General features: G+C 36.8%; 2 protein-coding genes across 13 annotated transcripts; one reads left to right on the forward strand and one right to left on the reverse strand.

Moving 5' to 3' along the window:
* Window positions 1-8,251: 8,251 nt before the first annotated feature.
* On the reverse strand, window positions 8,252-9,458 carry LOC137826936 (protein VAPYRIN). Its single transcript, XM_068633096.2, has 2 exons — window positions 8,814-9,458; window positions 8,252-8,736 (listed from the first exon to the last, which is right to left on the reverse strand). The coding sequence occupies exons 1-2, from the start codon at window positions 9,456-9,458 to the stop codon at window positions 8,320-8,322; spliced, it is 1,062 nt and encodes a 353-aa protein (XP_068489197.1). The 3' UTR covers window positions 8,252-8,319.
* LOC137826935 (sister chromatid cohesion 1 protein 1) lies at window positions 9,443-15,073 on the forward strand. Of its 12 annotated transcripts, XM_090293621.1 has the most exons (22): window positions 9,443-9,561; window positions 9,642-9,768; window positions 9,979-10,053; window positions 10,278-10,346; window positions 10,463-10,521; window positions 10,635-10,679; window positions 10,809-10,828; window positions 10,914-10,990; window positions 11,091-11,229; window positions 11,328-11,385; window positions 11,465-11,543; window positions 11,626-11,729; window positions 12,388-12,461; window positions 12,538-12,690; window positions 12,865-13,030; window positions 13,097-13,176; window positions 13,265-13,406; window positions 13,506-13,581; window positions 13,746-13,864; window positions 13,976-14,057; window positions 14,144-14,256; window positions 14,811-15,073. In XM_090293621.1, exons 3-22 carry the CDS (start codon window positions 10,001-10,003, stop codon window positions 14,891-14,893), a joined length of 1,791 nt encoding a protein of 596 aa, XP_090149747.1. In that variant the 5' UTR covers window positions 9,443-9,561; window positions 9,642-9,768; window positions 9,979-10,000; the 3' UTR covers window positions 14,894-15,073. The 12 variants fall into 12 exon arrangements, with proteins under 12 accessions (XP_090149747.1, XP_090149751.1, XP_090149746.1 ...); XM_090293625.1 differs by lacking the exon at window positions 9,443-9,561 and having other exon boundaries at window positions 9,605-9,902; window positions 11,109-11,229; XM_090293620.1 differs by lacking the exon at window positions 9,443-9,561 and having other exon boundaries at window positions 9,764-9,902.
* Window positions 15,074-15,528: the final 455 nt, after the last annotated feature.

The following is a 15,528-nucleotide window of genomic DNA, read 5'->3' on the forward strand; positions in this document are numbered from 1 at the left end:
ACGAGATTGCCCTTCTGGAAACCTCTCGGCCGGACTTTGGTGTTGTATCGTCTGGACGCCCGGGCTTTGCAGGCAGCCTCCTGAATCTTGCTTTTGTCACGAAGCTCACTTACCAGGTCGAGGTTGACCGCTAGGCTTTCCTCGTTTAGGGTGAGATCGAACATTTGCCTTCGTATGGTGGGCTCGGCCACCTCAACTGGGATCATGACCTCGGTTCCGTACGTCAGACTGTAGGGTGTTTCCTGTGTGGTAGTTTGGGGGGTGCACCTGTACGCCCAAAGTACCTCGATCAGTTCCTCGGTCCATCGGCCCTTTACTTTGCCCAGCCGCTTCTTCAACTCGTTGAGTATGACCTTGTTGGCGGTCTCGGCCTGCCCATTGGTTTGTGGGTGTTCTACCTGTTGGCTCTATTAGTGTCTAAGTTCAAGAGGGGAGGGGTGAATTGAGCTTATAAAATTTTCGCAAGAACACACAATTTTTCAGTATTCCAGAGGCAAAAAGAACAATTTGTTTTTACATGAAACAGATTGATTCTTCAGAGCAGTCTTGGCACAATTTGAATTTTGTTCAATGTAAAATTGTGTTCAACAAAAAATTATAACAGAACCAGATCAACTTAATATTGTGAGGATGAAGGATACAGCTATGCTTAGAAATCAATCAAAAGTTACACAACACAAGATTTCAAGAAGTATGATCCTTTCTTAGGTTTTAATGAATGATCAGTTTGTTCACAATTCACTTAAACCATTACATGCAGCAACCTTGTATATGATCAGAAAACTTCAACAAATCAGGAAGAACAGTTTTCACTTAACCCAAAATTAACAGATTCAATTTAAAAAGAACAGATTTAGTTCTTGACAGAATTAAGCAAAAAAAACCAGAAAAGAGTGCAGGGATGAGAATACAAGATACACACATTTTTATACTGGTTCATTCATACAGAGCTACATCCAGTCTCACCTTACCCCAAGGTGGAATTCACTAAAAACAGTACCAATCACTTACAAAACCAGCAGTTCTTGAACACTACAAGAACAACACACACAATGCTGAAAAACCCTATTTCAGCACACCTTGCACTCCAAGAAACCCTATCAAGGAGTGACTAACACTTACACCTTTACAAAACAGAATAAAGGAAAGATTACACCTGAAAAAAAGATGCAAGAACTCAAAACCAGTAGTTCAATTTGCTGCAGAACTGCACCAGCACCTTCACCAAGCTCAAAGGTTTCCTAGAACAAGCACACTTGAAAATCTCTTTGGAAAACCTTTCAAAAAATATTTCAATCCTTCTTCTCACATGGAAATTGTTTGATCTCTGTCAAAAGCGTAATTCCTCAGCACTAATTCATGTGAGATAGACTTTTCTTTATATAGAAAGCAGTTTCTAACTTCTTTTCAAAAAAGAGTTGAAAAGCAGTTAAGAAAACAACAGATTCATTTTTGAACTTAACAGATTTATTTTGTGAAAACTGCCAACTCAGCTTAACAGAAATAACTGTCTGAGTGGTACCTTTGGAGCCCTAACTAACTTGTGAAAAACCTTTCAACTCACCAAGGAATAAACCTGTTCTTTCTCAGTGAAACAAATTAAAATATAGCACACAGGCCAGCTCAGCTTTAACTGAAATAACTGTCTAAGCTTTGCCTGTGGTGCTCTAACTGAATTTTAGAAAAAGCCTTTTAACAGAGAAGAAATAAACAGATTCTTTCTCCATAAAACAGATTTATTTGTGTACTGTTTTAAAACTGTTAAAACCATTTTAAAAAGCTTTTCAAAAACCATTTAACCATATCATGTGCTTGATCTAGACTTGGTTAGGCATCTAGGATAGGTTACACAGCAAAAGGCAATCATACACACTTACAAGCCTAATTACAAATGAATCTAAAAACCTATTACAATCTTCAAAGCACTCAAGCCATTTTCTTCATCAAACACACATCAAGCCTTGGTAGGGAAGAAGCTTCCTCCAGCTTCAACACTACCGTGGTCGTGATGGACTTGATGCCCAGGTCGTCATAGAAGGACTGTAGGCCTCGGTCGATGAACTGTCGGCCATTGTCAGTTACTATTGTGTGTGGGACGCCGAATCGGCAGACAATGCTCCTCCATACGAAGTTTTGTACATTCTTCGCCGAGATGGAGGCGAGGGGTTCGGCCTCGATCCATTTTGTGAAGTAGTCGACTCCCACCAGGAGGAACTTGGTCTGCCCCTTCCCTGGGGAGAATGGACCGATAGTGTCCATCCCCCACATGGCGAACGGCCACGGGGAGATGATGTTGTGCAGTTCTTCCGGCCTGGTGTGGTGGAGGGGGCCGAACTCTTGGCACTTGGTGCATTTTTTCACGTATTCGGCACAGTCGCCTTGTATGGTCGACCAGTAGTAGCCGGCTCTCAAGACCTTGGCGGCCATCGTCCTCGCCCCGGCGTGATTTCCGCATATTCCCTCATGGATCTCGGCCAGAATGTACTCGACCCTTTTATTGGTGATGCATTTTAGCAAGGGGGTCGAGTAGCCTCTCCGGTACAAATCTTCGTTGATCATGGTGTACCGGGTGCATTGTTGCTTCATCGCCTTCTCTTGGTCGGCCTTGCATGTGTCGTCCGTTAGGTATTGGATCGTCTATGGTTGGTGCAGCCATTCTACGTGTGCTGCAAGCCCTTAGTTCACTCACTTCACTTAATACTGTGGGTAAGATGGATATGGATAATGGTGTGGATCAACATGATGATCAAGCAACTATTTGGAATTTACACACTGCGCTTGAGCCATTGTCGCAAGAACTGAGTTTGTATAAGTTCAACTGAGATGCAACTTGGACAGAGCTCTTTCTCTCCTAACATGTCAAACATAAATGTTGCTCAGAATCTACAAGGTTCTTCTACATCACCACCTCTTCCTCCAGGAACACATAGATTATTGTCTTTTATCGAAGCTTTCTTTGCTTTGTGTGAAGCTGGAGTTTTGATGAAGATCAAAGTTGGCCCCAAAAAAGCATGTGAGTATGTTTATATAACAATTTATTTATGTTGATAGTAGTGATTAGGCTAAGAGTTACGTACTGCTGGTTAGACTACAATGAATTTATTTATGAAATAATCAAGTTAACTTATTATGACCATATCTAGATCACTACCGATGAGATTAAAAAAAAGTCATGAAATGTATGCTATATATATTATATGCTCTTTTGTAGTTAAGAAAAATAACCAATGTCTTTTTTTTTTTACTGCGACATGGCTTAATGATTTTACCACCTGAAACATTTTAGAGTACATGTTTCAAATGCATTTACATTTTTTTTTTCTTTTTTGTGATGTATTGGAATTGGAATTCAAATCTATAACCCTTTTTAGACCAACCTATAACAAAACCACACAGTGGCATTTAAACAAAATATTCAAAATATATTTCTTTTTCAATCTTATATGTCTTCTGGAATTGATTCATACATAATTAAGAGGAAATAGGGAAAATTGTTAGAATTAATTTAATATATTAGAATTTGACATTTAAACAAAATATTCAAAATATATTTCTTTTTTCAATCTTAGATGTCTTATGGAATTGATTCATACATAATTAAGAGGAAATAGGGAAAATTGTTAGAATTAATTTAATATACATTAGAATTTTGACAATTGATTGATAAGGACATTTTCCTTTTCGATGTTGTGTTATCCAATTAAGTTTGTTGTTCATCACCCAGGCAAAATGTTGTACCAAGAACCACCAGGGCAAAAGAAACCACCCAGGCAACAAGATGACAATACTGATTATGCAGGCTATTAGGATTATGTTTGTAGTTTTTTTTTAAATTGTAGAATATATTACAAGTTCACTTAACTTTTGAATTATGGATCTTTATTTATGTTTGAAGTTTGTGTGGATTTTTATAGATATTTCAAGTGGACTTGAGTTTATCTTTTATATGATGAGACTTTAATTATATTATGTTTGAATTTCAAATTAAATGTGTGTTTTGTTTTGTTTTCTTTTATGTTAGGTGTATTGGATGATGTTTGGTAATAGATTGTTCAATTAGTATATTTTGGATATGTGTTGGATACATTAAATTTATATAGGTGTTAAAAAAGGCATTTATTTAAATACATGAATATACATTTTGAAGGATATAGGATTATGGATTAACCCATGGAATATAGTTGGTGGATAATGTGAGTAGATTTTATCTACAGACTAGTGGTCGTCGGTTTACCTACAGACTGGTAGTCGTTGGTATCACTTACGGATTGGTGGTCGTTGGTATTACCTACGGACTGGTGGTTGTGGATATTACCTATGTCGTCCACGTATGCTTGGACATTTCGCCCTAGCAAGGGGGTAAGAATTCTGTCCATCAACCTCTGATAGTTGACACTGATATTTTTAAGACCAAAAGGCATGACCTTGTAACAATAGCTTGCGAATTCGGTCATAAAAGCAGTCTTGCTTTCATCACTCAAGTGCATGCGGATATGATTGTACCTCGAGAACGCATCTAAAAAGCTCAGTAATCGGCAACCTGAAGCATAGCCAACTAAGGAATCGATGCTTGGTAAGTCAGCCAACTCGGCCTAAACCCTGGTAGGTCGGCCACGTTGGCCCAATTCCTGACATCGACTCATTTTTCAAAAGGAAAAACTTATTAAAAATTCAGGCCCAAACCCTAGTAAGTTGGCCACGTCGGCCCAACTCTTGACAGTCTCAGGACGGTACACAACCCCCCAGTCTTGAGTCGAATTAACGAGGCGAAAATGCTTAGAGCGTTTGATCCTGTAGACTTGGATACCGAGCCACCTGGCAGGTCGGCCAACTCGGCCTAAACCCTAGCAGGTTAGCCACATCGACCCAATTCTTGGTAGTCCAAAGTCGTGGTTAAACTAGCCAAGTTGACAACTCCGGTGCTTGGTCTTGGCTAGACTACTCGTGCTCGTTTCATGTGCTACCACACTGAACTTCTTGGGTTCGTTATGTATGCTATCAAATTTAAAACTTTGGTGTAAGATTTCGACCGAAATGCTTGAGTTCGTTATGTACGCTATCAGAAATAAAACTCTAGTGTAAGATTTCGACCGAATTGCTCGAGTTCGTTATGTACACTACTAGATTGAATTATGGTGACAAATTTCGACTGAACTGCTCAGATTCGTTATGTACACTACCAGATTGAATTATGGTATCAGATTTCAATCGAACTGCTCGGGTTCGTTATGTACACTACCAGATTGAATTTTGGTATCAGATTTCGATCGAACTGCTCGGGTTCTTTATGTACGCTACCAGATTTAAAACTCTGGTGAAAGATTTCGACTGAACTGCTCGGGTTCGTTATGTACCCTACCAGATTTAAAACTCTGGAGCCAGATTTCGACCGAACTGCTCGGATTTGTTATGTACGCTACCAATTGTAAAACTCTGGAATTTGATTTCTACCGAACTGTTCGGGTTTGTTATGTACACTACCAAATTGAATTCCGGTGTCAGATTTCGACCGAACTGCTCGGGTTCGTTATGTACGCTACCAAATTTGATTTAAAACTCTGGTGTAAGATTTCAACCTAACTGCTCGGGTTCGTTATGTACGCTACCTGATTGAATTCTCCGGTTAGGTGCCGACCGAACTACTCTGGTTCGTTATTATAGTGATCAGATTAAAAACTCTAGTTATTTTTCGATTGAACTATTCAGATCCGAAGTGATGATAATCATAACAGATCTAAATAACAACAATTATATTGGGACAATAATAATTTTGATCGCACGAGGCAATAATAATATTTTCTGGTCGCACAAAGCGATAATGCGGTCGGTAGGATTCCTGTTGAAGAGTATAAATAAGCAAGAATATAATATATAATTGTAAAGTACCCTTCTTAGATTTCACGTGTTGCTAATACTCCAACGATCAAGTGGGTAAGAGCATAAAATATGTCACTGAAGTATGTATTGCATAAAATAATACTTATCTTATTTTTGGGATTCATGTTCTATTTATAGAGATTTGTCTTATCTTTTCCAATTTGTCTTTTTTTTACAAGCCTAATCTCTCAATAGATTTAAATCTTGAAATAAGATTTGCAAAATCAATATCAAAATCATGTGTATATCGTAAGTGATTGGTGGTAGTAGGGACAATTTTACCTGCTCCACGGTGGACGTCAAATGTTCTCACCGGCTCGAAGTCGGTCGGATTATGGGTGAGCTCTTCTCATTTTCCCTTCTGGTACTTGGTCGACCAACTGGATGAGGCATTGGTAACTGCCTCTAGGCTTTAGTGAACTGATCTTCTTGAACGAGGCGAGTTCCACCTGCGATTACATTCCGACGCTCAAGTTAGTGAGAACATAAAATATAGTGTATATAGTGGAATATATTGCAAAGATGCCAGTTGAGATACTCCCTGTGGGTGGTTGTCTATTTATAAGTCTTCATGGGCTTGAATTTCTAACCCTAGTCCTTCCAGCCATTAATGTCTCATATCACAATAATTTTGTATAAAATCTGGATATAAAGTATATAAATCAGAATAATTAAACAACGTAATCAGGGATACTGAGGATAATATTTATTACGTTATCGAGAATATGATATTTATATTTATTACGCTATCGGGAATATATGTGTGCAGGAAAAACGTTACACTTTCCTTAAGTGGAATTGTCTATCGCTGGCGTTGCGCGATACTGGGCCAAGGCCAAAACTAGTTGTGTTTTTTTGCTTGTTAGGTCGGTTCGCGACCCATGCTAAGTTCTCACGCTGTTACTTTCCCCAGATGAACCTTTAGTGAGCTCGGCCAAATGCCTACCCGATTCGAGACGGTACAATTTTTAAGATAAATAATGAATTTTGATTCTATTGATAAGTGTTCTAGAGAAGATACATTAGGGAGATTTGATGAGTCATGAGCTAACTCATAAAAAATTATAACACCTCCTACAAAAAAAACTTTAGATAATTTATTAGTTTCTTTTTTATATGTTGTTCATCTTTATCATTTTAAGTCAGTGTGAGACTTAAACTCACACGTGGAATCCTATAACAAAGGTAGCACAAAAGCATATGTTATGATATTATTCTTAAAATCACTATTTTGAACCAAAACAACTTTTTATAAAATTAATATGTATTTATAGATTTTAAGATATTGAATTGGATAACTTTTAATATCTTGAATTAGACTTCATTAACAAGTATATGAAGGTGTTACCTTACAATTGAGTTATGATACAACATTGACAATTATATTATATATATATATATATAAGTAGATATTCGAGTCAGGTAGGTAGAGAATCAGTTATACCGAAGTGTCAAATTATTGGTCAACCATGATATTAATTCCCTTTGTAGTTAAAAACCTTTATGTATTTTTTTTTTCTAACACAAATTAATCCCACTATAACCAAAAAAATTACACCTAGAATTTGTAAGATATTACTAAGATGTCAATAAAAGCTTATTTTATGTGGTTTGGTTTCAAGGGACTATGCTTACTATTTTGGATTGGGCAACTTGACACCAATTCCATTTATTGTGTTGTCCTGGTCAAATCAGATACGCATTAAATTGACTTAAGTCAGAATTAGGACGACAAGGTTCAAATCGATTTGGTATCAATTTGACACTAATTAGATTCACACTTGATGCATAACTATGGTGCATGATAAAGGAAAGAGATCCGAAAGACCTAAATATGTTCCATAACACCATCCTTCTAAATCGATATTAGAGATCCCCTTTTAACGATTTATGAAAAATATATTAATTTATAAAATCCAGTTGTAATCAATTATGTTAATATTTGTTTGAATTTTTTTTTTTGCATAAATATTATGTAAGAATAAATGATAGAAAAAGATAAGTGTGATACAATCCATAAAACCTTGTAAATAGGCAAATACTGAGTATCTCAATTTCTTACATTCTCATAATATTTTTATGTTCTGACTTCTATCTCACTTGTGAATTCCAACATCAATAATTACAATTTGCAAAAAATCACTTTGGTGCCATATGAGATCCTCAAAACTCATCTTGGAAAGAACCCTTTTACATTTAACAAAATTATTATTTTATTATAATATAATATTTTATTCCGATTGATTGATTGATTTTTACTAAGATTAAGGTTAACCTGACTAAGTTTTTTACTTTTGGGTTATTTCTGAGTTTTTGAGTTATTTCTGATGTTAACATGATTACCAAAAAAATAAATAGGCATATAAAACAATAAGAGTAACATTATTATCATATTATACACAAGACCCTGAATTTGACAACAATATTTGACGAGAAATACTTCTAAGTGGGAGTTAGAGAATACAAGGCTCCCCTGTTAACCAGCAATTCGCAGATATCATGGTGTCCCCAAATTCTAGCCATGTACAAAGGGGTAGCACCCCTCTTATTCACAACATTAAGGTTCACACCCTTCTCAACCAACACTTGTACCGTCTCCACATCGCCACTCTCCACCGCCATATGCAAGGGCACGTGACCTTCCTCGTCTTCACATTCCAAGTCCAAACCCGCTAATTCAATAAGCACCTTCATCACATCCTTATGCCCTTTGAAAGCCGCAGCATGAAGCGCCGTCAAACCATATTGATCACGATACTTCACACTCTCACCACCTCTTCGCAACAGTGCCTTCACTTCATTCGCCTCTCCATTCCTCGAAGCCTCAAATATTGCTTCTCCCACCTCCACCTCTTCTCTCTGAACACAGCAAAAATATGAAAACAGAACATTATAAGTGATGGGCAAATTAATTTGGGATGTTTTCTTTCACTTACATTTGTGTTCGTATCTTCTGCCACGTGTACTTCATCAGAGGCGTTGGGGCTGGGGACTATTCTCAAGCCGGCTTCCAGGAGGAGGTGAACCATGTCGTCCGGCTCCTGCAGCTTTGTGGCGGCGCCGAGGAGCGACTCGGCTTCGGCGGGTGACAAATCCGCGAGCATGGAACGCTGTCGTTTGATTAGGTTTCTAACCGCGTCCAATTCTCCGCGCGTGACGGCATCGTTTAGGAGGAGGGGTCCCACGAAGGCCACCTTCAGTTTGATGTCCCGAGTTTTGAATCCGTAGGGGCGAGAGGCGAACCACGAGTTGATGGACTCGGGGTGAGTGGACCCGGACGAGTTCGCGGCGAACTCGGCGGTTTTCACGAGGAAGCGGTCGGAGGGGGAGCGAGGGAAGGAGCGAGGGAGATGAGACTGCGGCTTAAGGATGACTTTGAAGGTGGCGAAGGATAAAGGGAGAATGAGTCCACTCGGTGGGTTGACCAGAAACTTTTTTGGCGATGAGGTTTGGATCTTGAAGGCCACTGGTGAGGTTGGGTTTAGAGAGCGAAGCCGCACCGTGGCTCGGCATTTGCAGTTGAGTGCGAACTCTATGCGCACCTCTGCGGGCTCGCACACTTCCACCAGTGCCTCCTCCATACACCAAAGCTCGATTCTCTCTGCGGGATTCGGATTGGGCTTGGTAGTTGGTGAGTGAAGAATAGATGGAGCAATGAAAATGAGAGTCACGTGACACTGTGATGTAAGCCTAACGTCCCTCAAGGCGCGTGTCCAATTTTTATAGGTTTTCACCTTTTTCTAACGAATTCACCTTCAATGAAGAAACAAGGAGAAAAATCGTTGACATGTGGAGCCCACTCTAACATCCAGAGTGCACTGCTGCACTGCTACTCCACTGACACGTGTTACAGTCATGCTTTGTAGCACGGGGAAATTCGGTGCACAGCGGGTAGTTATTTGTTTGTCACGTTAGTTGTTAGCATAGGCGTGTTTGTTACTTGCTTGCTGCATTACATTATAAGCCATTGCATTTGGCGGGTAGAAAGTGTTGTAAAGCGAAGGGAGTAGTGAGTCTTTTGCAAGGTTTGTTTTCAAATTTTTCTATCTTTGCGTTTTCTAATTTAAGATAATCGGAGGTTTTGCTATTTTGTGAATACAGTTGAATTTCTCTTGCATTGAAGATGTTTTACTCGCACCAGCTTCTTGCTCGAAAGGCTCCTCTTGGCCAGATATGGTAACTCCGTTTCCATTTATTTCATCTATCGTCTTCTGCCATCTACTCTGTATTTGTTATAAATTATAACTCTGATTCCAACTGTTCTCTGTTTTCTCTGTTACATCACTGATTCTATTTTCGGTCATCATGCTTGTTGGATTTCAAATTTGTTTAACATCTGCGTTTGTTTCTAAAATGAAAAATAAAAATATTAGTCGCATTCTTACTCCTTCTTCATGAAGGATGGCTGCAACTATGCACGCAAAGATAAACCGAAGAAAGCTGGACAAGCTTAACATCATTAAGATCTGGTAATGGTTACTTTACGTTTTTTTTTCGTAGCCTAGAGTGGCGAGCCGCTAGAGTCCTATACATTGCCAACTAAAGGAGCTGATATATTATTTTTTTTCTTGTACTTGTTTTATAGCGAAGAGATTCTGAACCCATCGGTTCCTATGGCTCTTAGACTTTCTGGAATTCTCATGGGTGCTCTCTCGTTGATTCAATGCTATCTTCAGTTTCAATTTCTATTTCAGTTAATAGGTAGAAATGTAGCATATCTCCGTGCCTCTGCTTACTGGTTGTTGCGTTTTTATCAGGAGGAGTGGTGATTGTGTATGAGAGAAAAGTGAAGCTCCTTTATGGTAAACTTCGAATCCTTATTTTCATGATTAACCTAGCATTAAAATGTTTGAAAGTCCCTCTCAGCACACAACGATTTATCCGAATTCTTTACTTTTAGTTTTTAATTTTATCTTTTCTTTTTCTTGCAGATGACGTGACCCGTTTATTGGTAAGAAACTCAACTTTGACATTTTTTAAGAATTCAGTTATTTTCTTTCTTTCTTTTTTTACATTTGTTTTCACTGTTGGTACAGGTCGAGATAAACGAAGCATGGAAGGTGAAGACTGGCCCAGATCCAACATTGCTCCCCAAGGCAAAATCCAAGGCTAAGTTAGTCACATTTGTATACTGTTTTTTAAAAGATTTAAGAAAAATAAATATATACTTAAATGGGGTTGTCCGTATATCATTAATCAATAATGCTCTATAGTAACTCTTTCTCTGACAGGAAAGAGACTGTTACTCTACCAGGGATTAGTGACACAAACGTGGCAGATATTGAACAGTCCCTTCAGTTTTCCAACACAGGCACCACAATGGGAGTCCAACATAACGCCTTTTTCGCTATGGTATGCGTACCTTGTCTCAATGCATGAAATTAGAAAGGGAAAATAACTAATCAATAAACATTGATAGGTTGAGCTAATCCAAACCCTGTTTATTGCAGCGACTTGATAGTGTGGATGACCCCTTCACTAATATTGGAGACCAAGATCTCCATCAAGGTTGTCTTCCTTAGATGTACTAAACATATATATGTAAAGTTCATGCAAGTGTCAATTTGCTCACTCTTATCATTCTCAGCTGACGTAGAGAACATTACCTTATTTGAACGCTTTGAAACATTCCAAGCTAATACGGGTCCATTCAATCGCTTTGAGAGGTTTTTAGTTTCAATCATCCTTTTTTGTATAGTAGTCTTTAATTTCTTGCAATAATTCATTTACTTTTGGATGTTGTGGTAGGTTTGATATTGAAGGAGATGAGGAAACACAGGTAAATATAACATCTGCAGATCAAATTCCATCCCTTATACCCTCCCCACCTCATGAAGACCAGCCCACCAGAGGTAATTAGGATACCAAACATTTGTCAAAACACGTCTTTCCTTACACCTTATGTGCGTTTTTTTTTAATTTCTCAACATTTCCCTAGTCTGTACCCTACGCATGTAGCTTACGCAACTGGGTTTTTGATGGAAGAGAGTAGTGTACCATCTAGACCAAATTCAGCCATGACCTGTTCTTATAAGCTTGAAAATTGAGTTGTCCGGATTGAGCTTGGCTACAACTTGAACTGTATATATTTGTTAAGGAGTGTAAAGGAGTAAGGGAGTGCCATATTACTAGATTTGTACATATAGCTTAAGAATTGTAGGGGAATAATGGACTTTCTGTACTGAATTGTATGCACAGCCCGTGTATCACCTTTCCTAACAGAGAGGGATTTAGTGTTGACAAATGACTATAGAAGATAAACAATTCGAACTTTTAGTTGGTGGCGTGTAGGTAAAACGTTATTTTAGCATCATTCATAAGTTGACTTGTAAAAAGGGGCATCTTTAGCATAGAAACTGAAGTATTATTATTATAATGTAGTGATCATGGGATTACATTTCAGCTGTATTACCATTTATTAAAATCGACATGTTGTGTAAATAATTAAATCTTGTCAATATAAAAAGTAAATGAGAATGAAATTTGTTTGCTGACATATAACTTCTGCAGCTGATATGTTTCCAGACCTTCATCCTAGACAACGGGACCTTCAGCAACCTAATGAAGCCATGACACTTATACAGGTAATACTATTATTTAATTCTACAATGACTATTAATGAGAAAAAGAAATGACTAACCTTAGAATACTATGCAACAGGAACCTAGAAGGCGAGTACCAAATAAAAGAAAAAGAGGAGGACGATTGGATGTAGAAATGGATTATGAACAAACCATTATTCCTGTTCACATATACCAACACTGGCTTCAGAATGCTTCTGATATTGTCTCGCGAAGGAGTAGAAAGAAAAAGGTTTCTCATATATGATATTCTAGGAACCAGACAATTTTTGAAAGAAAGATAATTAGAGAGTCCAATATCATAAAAAAGAAAAAAAAAAGAAAAGAGAAGCAGATAAAATTTGAAATCTAATTATATTCTCTACAAAATGCTTCCCGTATAAAGAATACATTCTCTCTGTTGCAGCAAACCAATGTCTTGTCATCGACAAAGATAGCCAACCTCATGAAGCTGCCACCTGTTGCGCTAATTGGTGATTCATTTACAGCTGAAAATAACAATATATATTATCCAGCACCTATTCTTGACTTATGGATTAAGAGCATTCAACCACTCCAAGATTCACCTTCAGGTCAGCGTAAAGTCTCTCTCTGTTATTAGTTGATCTTAAGAAAGTAACAAACTTAATTTTATGCAGAAAGGATTTCAGCCCACCATCCTCCAGAACCATCATTTTCATCACCTCAAGGAGTACACAATGGAGATTTCATGCAATTTGTTAGTCTTATACTCCATCTTTTGGTTTGCTTTTCTTTATTTTAGGAGGACATGCAACTTATTTCTAATAAAATGTTCAAATGTGAAGCCTTCTGAAGATTTTGACAGTATGCTAGACCACCAGGCCCCTCCAATGGAGAAGCAGCGGAAAAATATCCTCATGGATGAACTGACGGCTAGTCTATTGAGAGGGCGTGAATCTACTCCGCATGTCTCATCAATGAAAGCCGGTATTTTTTTATTGATTTCTATATTGGATATTTCAATTCTCCAATGGACATCCATGACTAAGAAAATACACATAATTGTTCTTCAATATGTTTTTCTAGTAGACAGTGCACATTCCTTTCCAAGACCAGCCTCTGAACATGGTCCTGCCTCACATTCAGACTTTGATTCGGGAAGGTAGTTGGTTCAATTTATAACCTATCGCATATTGTTCAATAAGTCGTCATAGTTTCAAATGTCCATTCCACCTTGATGTCTAGAGGACAAAAAGATAATTGTAGTTTTGCACTTGTTGAATAAGATTTGTTTGTTGTAGTCTGATGTTTCAGAAATATTAACAGATTAAAAAATAGAAGGTATTCTTCATCTGCAAACAGCAGTGGAGGTCTTGAGCCACTAGTGGAGGATGTAAATTTCAAGTTAGCTAGGCTTTATGAAGATGGTCCCACGCCCGATCAAGGTATATATTACTTGTTATATTAAGGCTTTTTCTAAGATTGGAAGAGGACCACCTGTAATGGTATATTCTTTATTCACTTGAGACAAGTCAGCCTCACAAGTTCCTTTTCAGAACTTCTCGTGGAAACAGGACCCACGCAAACGCAAGTAAACATCAATCTTCCCAGTGACAACATAACCGATTCCATACAAGCGTATGAATCTCTTTTAAGTAATTATTAACCATCATTACAGATTTCATTTTAGGTAATAATAATGCATATTTCTTGTGTTTGAACAGACAGATGAAGGCACACTTTGACACGCCTGGAGCTCCTCCTGTTGAATCCCTTCATATTCTTGCTGCTGGAATGACACGGACATCGGCATCACAACTTTTCTATCAAGTTTGTGGTATACATTTAAATTCTCAATTTTTATGTTAAGTATTTAATATTTTTTTAAATTATTTATCTAATAAATAAATAAATAAAAGTTGATTTTTGTATCCGGTATTATCTCCGATAATTCTATTCCACGCATGTTTATATTTTTTGTTAAATTAAAATATTGTAATATGATCTTTTGTGTTAAGATATAATATACATATTAAGACTCTTATGTTTATTAATAGTATATTAGGAAAATACTTGATGATAAAATGGAATAAAAGATTTTTTAAATATAATTAATTAGAAAAGTTAATGTAATAGTTATATGGCAAAATACACAGTAAATATATTTTAATGATTTAAATAATTTTTTTATATTCTCAATTTGAATAAAAAATTTATGGATGCTTAAAACAAAAATGGTCATATATTAATTTAAATCTTTAAAATAGTAGTTTAATGACTATATTCACTACTTTACACCATCATTAGAATAATTATTGTAAACATAACTATTTATGATTGGATAATACTATAGAATTATTTTACAATATTAATACATTTTCATATGCACAGTTCTTGCTTCTCGTGATGCTTTGAAAGTGGAGCAAAAAGAACCCTATGGAGAGATTCTCTTCTCTAGAGGATTAAAAATGTGATGAATTTCGGTTCTAATTTGCTTATCACTAATGCAGCTTGGGCCCTTTATCACTAAGTTATATTGACGTTGAATTTAGTTTGCAATCATATAGTTATGACATACTTGTAACTTCTATCGATTATCCAAATTGCTACTGCTGGTATTTTTCAAGTATTACAAACATGTTCTTCATTTGTCACTTCTCTTATAAATTTTTAAGTTTTTTTAACTTTAATACTATTTCAGAATTTTATTAATTTTCAAGATCGTATATCCATTTTACTTAAATGATCTTACTAGAAAATCCAAATTTCCAATTCATATTCAATTCTCTCGATCGAATACGCTAATGAAACTTTATTTTTTTTATTAACTTACCAATTACCTACGGCATCCCTCTGCACCAGTATGACCTTTGTTAACAAGGAATATATTTTTAGAAATATCACACAGTAACTCATTTACTTGCATATACTTCTCCATTCTTTTTCTTTTTTCATTTATACTGTATTATCTTTTTTTAATTCTTAGAATAATTTATTTCTATTATTGTTATTTTCTTTTGTTAAAACTAAAGCTCTTATTCTATAAAAAAAAACACTTAACTATCACAAAATCATATATTAAAATTTTAAAAAATTTGTTTGGATTTTT

Source organism: Phaseolus vulgaris, chromosome 8, assembly GCF_051622355.1.
Source record: "Phaseolus vulgaris cultivar YP4 chromosome 8, ASM5162235v1, whole genome shotgun sequence".
In the NCBI taxonomy this organism is placed as follows: Eukaryota; Viridiplantae; Streptophyta; class Magnoliopsida; order Fabales; family Fabaceae; genus Phaseolus; species Phaseolus vulgaris.

What these genes read in the sequence shown, in the direction of transcription:
- LOC137826936 (XM_068633096.2), bottom strand. Translation starts at nt 9,458, where the DNA reads ATGGAGGAGGCACTGGTGGAAGTGTGCGAGCCCGCAGAGGTGCGCATA. An exon ending in CAGAAGATACGAACACAAAT is followed by an intron (nt 8,737 to 8,813) that starts GTAAGTGAAAGA and finishes TGCTGTGTTCAG; the next exon opens with AGAGAAGAGGTGGAGGTGGG.
- LOC137826935 (XM_090293621.1), top strand. Translation starts at nt 10,001, where the DNA reads ATGTTTTACTCGCACCAGCTTCTTGCTCGAAAGGCTCCTCTTGGCCAG. An exon ending in AAGGCAAAATCCAAGGCTAA is followed by an intron (nt 10,991 to 11,090) that starts GTTAGTCACATT and finishes AATGCTCTATAG; the next exon opens with TAACTCTTTCTCTGACAGGA. An exon ending in ACTCCAAGATTCACCTTCAG is followed by an intron (nt 13,031 to 13,096) that starts GTCAGCGTAAAG and finishes AATTTTATGCAG; the next exon opens with AAAGGATTTCAGCCCACCAT.